The sequence below is a fragment of the Peromyscus leucopus genome, chromosome 9 (genome assembly GCF_004664715.2).
Source record: "Peromyscus leucopus breed LL Stock chromosome 9, UCI_PerLeu_2.1, whole genome shotgun sequence".
NCBI classification, from domain to species: Eukaryota; Metazoa; Chordata; class Mammalia; order Rodentia; family Cricetidae; genus Peromyscus; species Peromyscus leucopus.
The window spans coordinates 15,660,271-15,674,903 of NC_051070.1; the positions used below are offsets into that span (position 1 = coordinate 15,660,271).

At 38.5% G+C, this 14,633-nt stretch overlaps 1 protein-coding gene across 1 annotated transcript; it reads left to right on the plus strand.

Annotated features, from left to right (window-relative positions):
- The first annotated feature begins 2,160 nt into the window (after nt 1-2,160).
- Nucleotides 2,161-6,814, plus strand: Slitrk1 (SLIT and NTRK like family member 1). Its single transcript, XM_028857843.2, has one exon. It carries the CDS (start codon nt 3,177-3,179, stop codon nt 5,265-5,267), a length of 2,091 nt encoding a protein of 696 aa, XP_028713676.1. The 5' UTR covers nt 2,161-3,176; the 3' UTR covers nt 5,268-6,814.
- Nucleotides 6,815-14,633: the final 7,819 nt, after the last annotated feature.

Below are 14,633 nucleotides of genomic sequence, written 5' to 3' on the forward strand. Positions count from 1 at the left end.
AGGGCATTTGGGGCTTCTGGTTCCATTGCTGTAATTTCTTTTTCCTTCAGTGGCTTGCTCCTTTCTGTCAAACTCAAACTGGACAGAAGGAACCAGATAATTTGATCATGGCTTCAGAGAGGAAGATATTTTAGCCCTAAGTTCTACTGTTTCTATTGAAACAGAAATGGTTTTGTTCCATTTGTGTTCTCTAGTCCAGAGTTCGCAGCTGCATAGCATTCACTCAGTGAAATTGTCTGTGATGAAGGTTGTTTCCTCAGCCTGCACACAGCCATCAGTCAATCTAAAAGGAGAAATGAGAAGCTGCAAGAACGCGCCCCCTTCCGCATACTTACACACACTGACACATAAAAGAGTCAAGTGTTGATCTCTGTCCTTCCTCCAACCAAATCTTCCAAGTGTGCAACAATTTTCATATATATGATGCATAAATTTCTTACCACTTACCTAATCAGCTTCTAGATCCATAAATAAATAAATAAATAATTTTAACATATCTATACCCCCTCTAACGTTGGAAACATCCCCAATACCAATTTTGCTCTCAAATTTTCATTCCTCGGTCTTCCCAAAATGCAATCTTACTTGCGTATTTGATTTTATGCAAATTATTAACTGGCCTGTACAGTTGTTAAGCTTGTGTAAGACATAATTGAAAGGGAAAGTGTCCTTAAGTAAGTCATCTATATTTCAGCTACAGAAAAGATGGTGGCCCATGCCTTGCCTTTAATGTTTGATCCCAACACTCAGAAAGCAGGAGCAGAGGCAGGTGGATCTCTGAGTTCTAGGCCAACCTTTTATACAGAGAGAGTTCCAGGACTGCCAGAACTACAAAGAGAAACCTTATTTCTTCTTTGGGGAAGGGGAAATCAAAGAACATGTCTGTTTATTTTTCAAAATCCTATAAATTCAAAACCCTATAAAGATTCATAATATTCTTGTAATTTTTGTAAATGAAAAACATGCCATCTCTGTTAAAACTCAGTTTCACTGACTTCCAAGAAAAAAGCAAAATGTCAGTTTCAGCTCTTAAAGAAACTGTGTTTTTTAAATTCTAAGTCTGAGTAAGGTAACAATCCTCTTCCTGGGGAAACTGTAAGCATTACTCTCCCTAGCCTCATTGACCCAGGGTGAGCTGGGAAGGAGGTGCAACTGTCCTGACTACAGAGTAGGATTTCTACTCTCTCCTGTTGGAACACAACTTGTTACTTACTTGCATGTATTTTAAATCCCAGGGATCTGATATAAAAACTTTGTAAGTTGTGTATGTGTATATGTGGTTGTGAGTGTGCCTGTGTGTCCTGTGTGTGTGAGAGAGAGGGGGGGGGGGAGAGAGGGGGGCCAGAGAGAGAGAGAGAGAGAGAGAGAGAGAGAGAGAGAGAGAGACAGAGACAGAGAGAGACAGAGAGAGACAGAGAGAATGTATGTGTAGTTGCTGAGTGCCAGATTACCACAGGGTTTTTAAGAGCCTTCACAATCTGGAAATTTTCCTCATCCCCTTCTCTCATTTTCTGAATGTCACTGAAAGCTTTGTGGTCTGAAATCAAAGACCTTAAGCATGCATTGTGCTTTCATTCTGCAAATTTAAATAACATTCAAGAAATGCCATCAGAAAAAACCAACTCTCTATGACCAAATTGGCTGAAATTCTATAACAACTTTAAAATGGAAAAGTATATGCCTCAATTATATACCTGGAAACAAATATTCTCCAACAAATTGTGATATTATGTAATATATATATATTTCGAATAGCCGCTTTCTATGTGCAAAAATAAAATAGAGGCTCCGAAGGCATCAAACGGTATAAAACGTTGTACCGCAGAGAAGGCAGGAACGCATTTAAAGCACCGATGAAAATGGCGTGCAATATAATTACCTCAAATTGCTGTTCGCTTGACACCCTGACACTAATTTTATTCAAGCCATTGGGAAATAAATGTTTTAAAAGCCGTGCTTTCGGAACGCTGGAGCTCGCGGGGGTTGTGAGGTCTTTAAGGAAAGGAAAGGGTAAAGTTTCTAGCAAGCAAAAAGAATTAAATAATCAATTTAAAATAAGCTTCTATGTAGATCGACAGCCTTTAATACCCACGTTTTTAACGCTTGCCCTATACGTGGATTTTTTTTTTTCTTTCAGCATTCCCTCACCAGATGGATTTTTGCTACTGCAGATCAGCAGAGGGTGTCAGATCTTTCAGAGTGCACCAGGCTGGAACCAGCCGAGCTTCTTAGCAACTCCCCCCTCCTCCCCTTTCTCGCGCTCTCTTCCTCCCTCAGACAACTCGCTCCCCCTCTCTCCTCCCCCCTCCACGTAATTCCGAAAGAGCAGAAGAAAGAGAAGGAGAACAAGCAAAGAAGAGCTAGTAAGCACCGGCCGGAGCACAGGAAAAAAAGGGCTGAAGCCGGCCAAAGGGGAGAAAAGGGATCAGGATGGACATCCACAAAACGCAGCGATTGCGGAAATTTTCCAGCGCCATTGGCTGGGCAGTGTGAGTCGTTTGGTCGGGCGTGATTTCAGCACCGGGGGTACTGGACAGCACCTCGGGGGTACTTCTGGGCAACCCGCAACCAGGACAAGAACTCCTCCAGCCGCCTGGACCGCTGAAGCCGCCGAAAGCCCCTGCTTTGTATCAGAGAGGCAAGGTCAGTCCGACGCACAGCCATCACAGGCAGTGCGCCTGTACTACGCTGCAAACCTGCTTGTTTCTAACATGCACTTGCTTCTAATTGCTAGCATTGTTCCCTTCCTGGTTAGTGAGGACCTCTAAACATGATTCTGTAACGGTGCGTTTCCTTTTAATTTTAGAGGTATATATTTAACTTATTTTGGTTATTTTTAAAGGGTTGAGGGGGAGTAGTTTGCTTTCTCTCTCCTCTCTCTCTCTCTCTCCCTCTCTCTTTCTCTCTCTTCCCCTACTTTCCACCCCCCTTTTTCTGCTTGCCTTGCACTATGTGCCTGGATAGTTTGTGGATATAATTATTGACTGGCGTCTGGGCTATTGCAGTACGGGGGGGTTAGGGAGGAAGGAATCCACCCCCACCCCCCCAAACCCTTTTTTTCTCTTTCTCTGGGATCGGACATTGGAGCACTAAATGAACTTGAATTGTGTCTGTGGCGAGCAGGATGGTTGCTGTTACTTTGTGATGAGATCTGGGATGAATTGCTCGCTTTAAAAATGCTGCTTTGGATTCTGTTGCTGGAGACGTCTCTTTGTTTTGCCGCTGGAAACGTTACAGGGGACGTTTGTAAAGAGAAGATCTGTTCTTGCAATGAGATAGAAGGGGACTTACACGTAGACTGTGAAAAAAAGGGCTTTACAAGTCTGCAGCGCTTCACCGCCCCGACTTCCCAGTTTTACCATTTATTTCTGCATGGCAATTCCCTCACTCGACTTTTCCCTAATGAGTTCGCTAACTTTTATAATGCGGTTAGTTTGCATATGGAAAACAATGGCTTGCATGAAATCGTTCCGGGGGCTTTTCTGGGGCTGCAGCTGGTGAAACGGCTGCATATCAACAACAACAAGATCAAGTCTTTTCGAAAGCAGACTTTTTTGGGGCTGGACGATCTGGAATACCTCCAGGCTGATTTTAATTTATTACGGGATATAGACCCGGGGGCCTTCCAGGACTTGAACAAGTTGGAAGTCCTCATTTTAAACGACAATCTCATCAGCACCCTACCTGCCAATGTATTCCAGTATGTGCCCATCACCCACCTCGACCTCCGGGGAAACAGGCTGAAAACACTACCCTATGAGGAGGTTTTGGAACAGATCCCTGGCATTGCTGAGATCCTGCTAGAGGATAACCCTTGGGACTGCACCTGTGATCTGCTCTCACTGAAAGAATGGCTGGAGAACATTCCCAAAAATGCCCTGATCGGCCGAGTGGTCTGCGAAGCCCCCACCAGGCTGCAGGGTAAAGACCTCAATGAAACCACTGAACAGGACTTGTGTCCTTTGAAAAACCGAGTGGATTCTAGTCTCCCGGCTCCCCCTGCCCAGGAAGAGACCTTCGCTCCTGGCCCCCTGCCGACTCCTTTCAAGACAAATGGGCAAGACGAGCATGCCACCCCAGGGTCTGTTCCAAATGGAGGTACAAAGATCCCGGGCAACTGGCAGCTCAAAATCAAACCCACACCACCGATAGCTACTGGGAGCGCCCGAAACAAACCCCCAGTGCAAGGCTTGCCGTGCCCCGGGGGCTGCAGCTGCGACCACATCCCAGGCTCAGGCTTAAAGATGAACTGTAACAACCGGAACGTGAGCAGCTTGGCTGATTTGAAGCCTAAGCTCTCCAATGTGCAGGAGCTTTTCCTTCGAGATAACAAGATCCACAGCATCCGAAAATCACACTTTGTGGATTACAAGAACCTCATTCTGTTGGATCTGGGCAACAACAACATCGCAAACATCGAGAACAACACTTTCAAGAATCTTTTGGACCTCAGGTGGCTGTACATGGATAGTAACTACCTGGACACGCTGTCCCGGGAGAAATTTGCTGGGCTGCAGAACCTGGAGTATCTGAACGTGGAGTATAACGCGATTCAGCTCATTCTCCCTGGTACTTTTAATGCCATGCCCAAGCTGAGGATTCTTATTCTCAACAACAACTTGCTGAGGTCCCTACCTGTGGACGTTTTTGCAGGTGTCTCCCTGTCTAAGCTCAGCCTGCACAATAATTACTTCATGTACCTCCCAGTGGCAGGGGTGCTGGACCAGTTAACCTCTATCATCCAGATAGACCTGCATGGCAACCCCTGGGAGTGCTCCTGCACCATTGTGCCTTTCAAGCAATGGGCAGAACGTCTGGGCTCCGAGGTGCTGATGAGCGACCTCAAGTGTGAGACGCCGGTGAACTTCTTTAGGAAGGATTTCATGCTGCTCTCCAATGACGAGATCTGCCCCCAGCTGTACGCGAGGATCTCGCCCACGTTAACTTCGCACAGTAAAAACAGCACTGGGTTGGCGGAGACCGGGACGCACTCCAACTCCTACCTAGACACCAGCAGGGTGTCCATCTCCGTGTTGGTCCCGGGACTGCTGCTGGTGTTCGTCACCTCCGCCTTCACCGTGGTGGGCATGCTCGTGTTTATCCTGAGGAACCGAAAGCGGTCCAAGAGAAGGGATGCCAATTCCTCAGCGTCCGAAATTAATTCCCTACAGACAGTCTGTGACTCTTCCTACTGGCACAATGGGCCTTACAATGCAGATGGGGCCCATAGGGTGTATGACTGCGGCTCTCACTCACTCTCAGACTAAGCTCTAAGACCCTAAAGGGGGTGGAGTGCAGGAGGCGATGTAACCCCCACGACCGCAGCATCTCGGGGGAGTAGGAAGGAGAACATTGACCCAGATCACAAGCCCCGGCGGACATAAGTAAATAAATAACAATGAACTCACTCAACTAAGAGGCTCTGGCCATTAAAGCTTCCCTCTGAAAACAAAGAGCAGACTGTGGAGCTGCTCCGTGTGCAGCTAGCTTGCTCTTTGCTGGGAGCTCCTTTTGACTGAAACTCCAGCCTGGGGCCTGCCAGAAGAATTGAGCGCCCTTGCTCTGGGGCAAAGGTCCCTTGGGGCTGGCTGCAGTGGCTCTATACATATATACATATATCACATCTATATAGAGAGATAGATATCTATTTTTCCCCTGTGGATAGCCCGAAGATGGCTCCCTGTTGGTCATGCAGGGATGGGCAGTTGCACGAAGGCATGAATGTATTGTAAATAAATAACTTTGACTCCTGACAAAACACAAAAGTGCTGCATGGCTCGCATGGAATCCACACGCTCCAGGGACTCTGCCCCCCAACCCCAACTCCTCACTGCGACTGGAGACTGCGTCACAGCACCCATCCTCTTACCTGATAAGTCCCATCGTATCAAACTTTCTATAAACAAAATACAGTATAATCAGAAAGTGCCATTCGCCATTATTTGTGATTGGTAGGCAGTTCAGAGCAGCGTATGTTTACTGTGAAAAAAAAAATGTAAAGGTTTTATTTAAAACATTTGCATGGCTAGTCATCAGTCCATTTTATGAGTTGACAATGTATTTTGTTGAGCAAAGTTTTTAAGGGTTGTTTTGGATTATTTTATTTTGATGGTGATGTTTGATTTTATTTTAGTTTCTGAGGGGGAATATTTTTCTATACATATCCAATAATGCCTTCCATCTGAATGTAAAATAAGTACCCATGATTTCTATTATAGTACCAGTGTAATTATTTAAGAAAAAAGATTCTGGGGCAGTTAAGCATGACCAATTAATGTCACTCTAGTGCTCAGGCTGCGATCCTATGGTAGCAATTGTGTGCTGGTATAAATCTTACTTATAAAGTAGGAACAAAGAACCGAGGAAGCACGTGAAACTTACTAATTCTATTCGAGGATTTTATAATGGCATATTTTTTCAGTATTAAAGTGAAAATGTTTTCAAATCTGGGTCCTTACATTTTTCCAGCTTTCGGATTTATGGTGGAAGGGGTGGGGGAGGGGGACGGTTGGGGGTGGTTCCTTTCCGGGTCTCCAGAAAGGCTCTCTCCCTAATCACCTTAATGGTTAGTCATTCACCAGCTCCTCTCCTCACAGTCTGTCACCTCCTCTTCGACTTCACTGTTTTTACACTGTCCATGAAGTATGGTCTTACTCTAACAACGTCCCTCCCTTCTGCCTCCCCTAGTACGTCAGTGAATCCCTTTATTAATACTGGAAATCCCTCACTGATGGTTCTGTTGGTGTTGCCCACACTGCAGATACATTGGAGATGTTAGGATAGATTTGATTTAATTGACTCTGTCTACATCGGTCTCATTAAACAGAGGCGGGTTTCATTGGTCAGCACTCCTCCATGAAAGACAGCCCTAATGACTGGTGGTTGAAATGCTGCTGGCATTCTGAATTCAACATCTGCTGAAAACGGTAAAACTAATTAGTGGCCACCCACCCTCCCCGCCCTAGCAACTACATATTGAAAATTGTTGAAGTACTCATCTTTATGGAAATCAATCATTATCTTAAAAAAGTGTTTCACTCTTATCCCAATTCTGACTATGGCTATTTGAATTTTACTGACCAAAGCAATTCTGATCTGAAGCAGATGCCTGAGGGAATTCTGAGCAAGTCCATTTTATCAGCAATTAGGTTACAAACCACACATTTTGATGGGGTCTGCATTCCACCACACATCCACTCTTGAGAAGTATGACGCAGACAGTAGATCACAGAGTGAAATCATAGGATACAAAGTCAGCTCAGTGAAAGCGCCCTGGAGGAGTTGTTAACTACATTTGCCAGTTAGAATTCATATTCTAAAGGGAAATAATTTCCTAGCACAGTGATTATCTGGAGTGTGTATTATTTATTTTAACACTTTTAAAATAAAATCTTCATTATAAATCATTACTATTCCTAAGGGCATCCATTATTAATTTTTCTTGATTCTTTTGTTTATGAACTTCATTTCATAATGATAAATTTTAAAACCATTGTTCTCTGGCAGTTGGTCTTGGTTATTTACTTATTACCTATTTTTTTCATATGAAAGCTTTAACACTTCTATAGAAAAGAGCTGCATTTTTTGGTAAGCAATCAACAGATTTGTTCATGGTGAAAAAAAATGGGGAAGGAGATGGGTCATCCTTCCTATGACCTTAAGAAAGAAAACAAGGAAAAAGGAAGACATGTTTTTCTTGAAAGGTGGCATTTATTGAGAAATATCAACTGAGGCATAGTAGGAAGTTTTGCAATTGATAAATGGTTAGGGAAGGTCAGGAAACAGGAATCTGTCATAGAAGGTGTGCTCAGAGAAAGAAATTGTCATTAAGTAAGCAGAAATTGCTATGTAACAGTCAAGTTAAAGCAATCAAATTATCAGAATAATACTTTTTTTAAAGTCTTTGCATGTTAGACATGCTACTTTACACTCTCATTTAAGTTTCAAGGTCACAGGGTGATTTTCTAAAATATTGTTATTTCCATTATTATATAGATGAACCACGTGAGGCTCAAAAATGGCATACTGGAATTTAAATCCTAGATGGTAAAAAAAAAAAAAAAATACATTGGTATTTCACTCGATTTCCTTCATATCTCAAAACCTCATTTTTGTGTGAAACAATCATCATACCAACCTTTTAAATATGATTAAAACACAAAGCCATAAATACTATTACAATAAAACAGATTGGGAATGAGGTTCCAGCTTCCCACTTACAATAGTTGTGGCCCTTCATCTTCTTAGCAGATTAACGACAAAAGTATCTTATTTCAAATTCAGTGGAACTAAATTTTCAGTGCTCTCCTTAGAATAAAAGAAAATACATAAGGAAAAAGATGAGTGTGCCAGAGGGTAAGCATTTGTACCATTGAATCTATATTAAATTTACATTGATTCTGATGATCTTATTAATGCTTCCAGAATATTAATGAATATACATGAAAACTTATGGAGAAAACATACTCTATGATTTCATGCATATAATAATTTAAAATTAAGGGTGACTATGCTTTATTCACTTTAGTGGAGTATCTCTGCCACAACTTAATTTACATAGATAAGTTTTTATATATACTTTATAGAGCTGCATATAAGTAAACAGGACACATAATGGATGTGGTTTCTTACATATGTTTCATTTAGAAATGCTTAGTACCTTTTATTTTCTATTTACATAAAATGCTCATATAACTGTATTTTCATGTTCATACTTGAAGTATCTTATTTCTAGTTAAATCACATTTTTATGTACCACAATGAGAAGAAAAGCTTTTAATTGTGAACAACGGGAAGGAATAGAAAACCAGCTAGAGTATCCTACATAATTAAATGACTTTAAAGAAACTCTGATCTGCTGTGGTTACCAGTGTAGTTAAGATCATGGTAGAACTTAAGTTGTTGCCATAGAAATTTATTGTCTAATACTTTTTTGTGTTTATACAGGAAGAAGCTGGGATAACTGTTTTAACATTAACACAATGTTAAATTGCTTTTCCTAACAGTATTTGTAACAGGTATAATTAGAATTGTCAGAAATTTTAGCAAGGGCTAAAATTATAGTGGTCATTCTAAAGACAATATATTAATTTGGTTCTAAGATTTTTTTTAATAGACCTTACTTGGCATAGAAAAAGAGGTAGATGATTTTTCAAGTGTGATGGTGAAGTGTGTACTAATAATGGGATTGTGGAATGTTAAACATAGTGATTTCTGTTTCAGCCCTTGTGCTGGCTAGGTTATACATATTTTTATCTGAGGTTCTTACTTGAAGAAAATGGTAATATAAATTATGCTAACAATTTAATTTCAGAATTAATTGAGATTTGGTTTATCTTTGTTTTACTTTTTTTTCAAAGTGTAACCTTCTATATTTTTGATGGCTAGATTCAATATGATACCAATGAAATTCAGGAAAACATGTTCGATGAACTAATATAATGTTCATTCTAAATACTAGACCTAAAGGAAGAGAGTTAAATTAATCAAGTTTTACATTTCTCTCTGTCACCCCCTTTTTTTTTTCACCTGTATCTTCGCTAAAAGCTATTTTCCAAACCGACACACAGGACAATAAGTTTTCTTATTGGTACCTAACTTAAAGCAACAACATCAAATTGATTCCATGAGAGCAACCCCTACAGTCCAAGAGAGCACCTCCTACAGTCCATGAGAACATCCCTCTCCTTCTGCCCATAAGTCCACCCCCTGCAGTACATGAGACCCCCACTACAGCCGATGAGACCACTTCCTACAGTCCATGAAGTCCACCCCATACGGTCCATGAGACCACCCACTATAGGCTGAGAAATGCAGCAACATAAACAGGTGTCAACCATTCTGTGTGCTATCAAACTTTGATTGGGTTTCAGAAATGAAAATAGAAATTGAGTGTTCGAGATTTATCTTTTAAAATAGGCCACTGAAGAAATCATCTTGGGATTTCTTTAAATCTTGAAAGCTCAATGTAATCTTTTCAGTGTCGTAGACTGACAATTTGAGTTTATTGGTTCAGATTTGGTTAGTCTAACTATTTGTTAGACTATTAATTTCTCTTATTCAGTTTACTTTTAAATAGATTATAGAGTATACTGTTGACACAGAGTTGTATTTCATTTTTTTGTACAAAGTTTGCTGGAAAATGATTTAAGAGTTTAAAGTATGTTTCCTTGTTGGCATTGTTAGTCATGTATTTGCTAGATAATGAATATGGTACTCCTTGGCATCTTAAGAGATTAACTCCTATACCTCCAAAAGATTCCAAGATATGCAGAATAAGTCTTCCTTTAATGATAAAGGTTTTGAAGTTAGTCTAAGGTTGTCATCCCACAGAATCACTTGTAAATTGCATTTAGGATCCAATACAATGAAATCACTCCATTCATATTCTGTCATTATTTGCTGCTGGGTAAGTCATGACAAAACAGTCTGCACATGTTCATTACAGAAACATTTTCTTTAATATTTTTCAAGTTGGTGCTGAAATCTCAGTTTTAAGTGATCTTCCTGCCTCAGACTTACATGTGGCAGGTAATAAAGGCTTTCATCACAGATGAAATTGTGTGTGTGTGTGTGTGTGTGTGTGTGTATGTGTGTGCGCATGTGTTTCTGTTTGTGCACACTCATGTCTGAAAGGGTGCAATTGATTGTGTGGGCAGGTAGAAACCTCAAGATGATGTCGGGTATCTTCCTCAATTGCTTTTCCAACTTATCTATTTGAGACAGGATTCTCACTCTTCCAGGAGCTTACAGTTTCATCTAAAGCTCCCAGGATTCTCCTTTTTACATCTGTCAGTACTGGGTTACAGGCACAAACTGGTGTTTATGTGGTTGCTCATAATTCATGTATATGCCATTCTGTGCACTTTACCTGCTGATCCATTTCCACAAACCCAGAGGAAATGAATTTGAAATTACATATTTTACTTTATTGGTTGGATATTACTAGAACTAATTGTACTGTAGGTTATTTGTTGTGAAAATAATATATCGCGATTCTAACCTCAAGGAGTCTGTAACATATGAGAATAAGACATATGCATCATTGGAATAAGAAAATAACATCACTGGCAGTGTGTAACATTAGTACAACATCTTACATTGTGTTAGTTATTTAGGTCATTAGCCATTGCAATCCTTTTTATCAACAATAATGCATTAAGTTAAAAATATCAAACAATGTTTTAAATGAAAGTTATTTACTGTTTTCTTCATTTTTTAATATATAAATAATGTCCAACATTGTATATCATCTTTCAGGCTTTTATAAATAATCATCTTAAAAGATATAGCTTTATTTTTACCTTATGTAAATGACAGATAACTTTTTAACTTATAGTACTTGAGAAATAAAATGTTGCATTTAGAGTTAAATAGGATATTGTATTATTAGTTTAGAAATAATCATTATGGCACTCTTAATTAAGATTCTATAACTGTTATGTAGAAATTCATGCAGGAAGTTTAAAAAAGGTATATATACTTTTAAATTCATCTTAAAGCTAAACATTTTCAATTAATATATAGTTTACTAGAACTTAATCTTCAATTGTGTAGCAGTAACTTGCAGTTGTTCAAGTCCAGTGGTTTAACAGTTACAGACTTATAAGCAGAGCCATGTGTTAGCACACTTTCCTGTTTTCTTTACTCTATTTCTTTTCATGGCAGAAGAATAGAGGGAGAAAACATGCTTGGCTATAACATATTGGTAGGGAAAGTAAATATACAGTGAAAAATGGTAGTGCCTCAAATACAAATGATACATTGCTTATCGATCATCAAAGAAATTGTGCCTGTTACCAAGAAAGAGGTGTGAGAAGAGAAATATCACCATTGACATGGTTCGGCCCATATTATGTAATTCTTATTATAATTGAAGTACTAATATAAAATACTATAACTCTAATATAAATTGATATGTATAGCAGCATTCTAAGGCTATTTATGAAATGAGAAAATAATTCACACAAATGTGATACCTATGTAATTTGAATATTAAATGTGCATACAAAAATTATTTCCACTTAGATAAACAGGATTATAAATTAATGGTAGATTAAAAAGATACTACAGCTATCTACTATGCTATCATTCATACATTTTTCATCCAGTCAGATTTTATTTAATAAAATAGATGATTTGTATAAATATATGATCCTGAATGACTAAGATCAAAATTTTGCATTACAAAAAGCATAATATATTTAAATTGTATGTTGATTTCTATCCATTCATTTTTGTAGCTAATTGACTCAATTATGAATATAATGAACTGAACCTCATTGTGCTTATTTGACATTGGAATCTTTGTTGGCTTATATACAAAGTGGTTTAGTTTGTATCTGTCATCATTACTGAGTTCAGTGTTAGTACTAGCAACTTTCTTGACATTGCTGAGTAAATACTGCACATTAGTCTAGCTGTGTATTAGACTTTATCAAAGGTATTGAAATTATTAAAATGTCTAGTGGTTTTAGTTTCTCTAATTTTTTATGTCTATTTTTTCTGATGCTGCAAAACAGGTTTTAATAAATGAGATGACCCTTAACATATTAATCATAAAATATTGTTTTAGTTTTCGTTATCAACAAAACTTTGATTGGATGGCATTTGATTCTTAGGCATAACTATAAACACTCTAGCAACTAGATACCATAATTACTATATTATTTAGATGAGTCAGACATTAATATAAAACAAGGAGACCCTTCTAATATGGTACTGCATTTCATAATGTTGTATCATGAAGATCATGAAGCATGAGTCTTGAAACTAAGACATCAATAGCTAGAAATAGCAATAAGCCTTAAAAAATCAATTATATCATATGGAATTCTATTATACATCAAAATTTATAACATATAATTTAGTGAAATATCAGGTCAGACCAACTTTGAATAACATTTGTTGATCAGAAGCCATTCCAAGTACATCTCAGGCTTTTTGCAATGTAAAATATTGTACAAGAATAGCTCATATTGTGCCTATGAAATTCTCTTTTAAAGACCTATTATCTACATGATAAGCAGAAACAAACTTAATATTTTCATATATGAAATTTTACAGTTCCAAATACATTTAATGAATATGATATCTATTAGAAGGAACATTTCAATCCATATTTAGGTTGACCTTTCAATTATGGTGCAGAAATATATTCAGTATAGATTTTATATTAAAGTTGGTTTCTGGAATAATACAAGTAATGTTTTACCAGGTCAAGGCATTTTAAGTAGATAACATAACATGAATTTAAGAGAGATACAGTTTAGTGGTGCCTGATTCAGTCAGGGAAAATCAATAAGGGAAAGAAAACAAGTCTAGGAAATGACAATCTATTTCCATTGATTCAACAGGTTTCATTCACTCTTTATTAAAGCAGATTTTGAAGAAGTGGTTCTAAAGCTAACTAAAAAGACTGCGGATTGTTAATTATCTGAATATACATTCAAATAAAAAACTGTAGAATGCAAATTGAAAAATGAGCAATGTGGATGATAGACGGCAGTGACAGAGGACAGCAGGGAAGAAGGCAGTGGCCGTTGTAAGGGTGTTTCGAAGAGTTATTTCTCGAAGGAGGCTGCGTTAGCAGAGTAGGAAATGGTAAAAACTGGTGGATATTTGAAGATATAGCAAAGAGAGATCCTGGAAAACAGATCATGAAATACAAAGCATGCTAAATTATAAATGAGTGTAGTGAATTTAAAGAATAGAAAGCATTTCCCGATGACTAGAATGTAGATAAAGACAGATGTGGATTCAAACAGAGAGGGAACCCAGAAAGCCAGAAACCAGATCAAGGGTCATGAATCAAGAAAGGAAATTAGGTTTTATTTCACATGTAATAGAAAATCTAAAGCAGCAAGTGATCTCATCTAAATACTGTGCTTAGACAGTCATGGTGGTTCACTGAGTGAAACTGAATTCTCAGCTGCAGACATGGTGGCAAGGAGCGGCTACTGTGGAATGAGGGGTGGATGGTGGTGTCTTAGGATGCAGTGGATGTAACCCAGACAGAAGTGGGCAACTGGGCAATGCGCTGGAATACCTGTAAAAGAGAGCACAACAGGTTTCTGAAGGAACTCTTTTTGGCTTAATCAACCAATTCCATAGTTTTGCCTTTTAATGGAAAAGGAAGACCAAAGGCAGCAGGTTTTATACCACAACGTCAGGCCTTGTGGTGTTTCAAAGGAGATGACATTTTTGTTTTTGTGCAATTTGCTGAACATGGGAATACAAAATGCATTGTGAGCAAAAACACTAAAATTGAATATTATCCCTTTTTGATGACTGTTTTGTAGATGAGAAACACCCTTTGGTTGAACTCAATTGGTGTATAATGCCTTCAGGGCAGATTTATTCAAACTTGAAAGCAAACAATTTTACACACAACTGATGCAGAAAAGGTATACACTATGACATGCTTATATACTTTTATATTGTCAAAATCATATAAGCAAAGCAAAATATTTTGAAATGGAAAAATTGTATAGAGCATAAAAATGCGTATGATATAAAGTTAAGCTGAAAACTCTAAATGGACATGTTTAATCACATTATTTGAGAAGATTTATGTTAATGAGTCTTGAGGATGAAGCATCTTTTTTTTTTCATTAAAGCCAATCAAATACTTG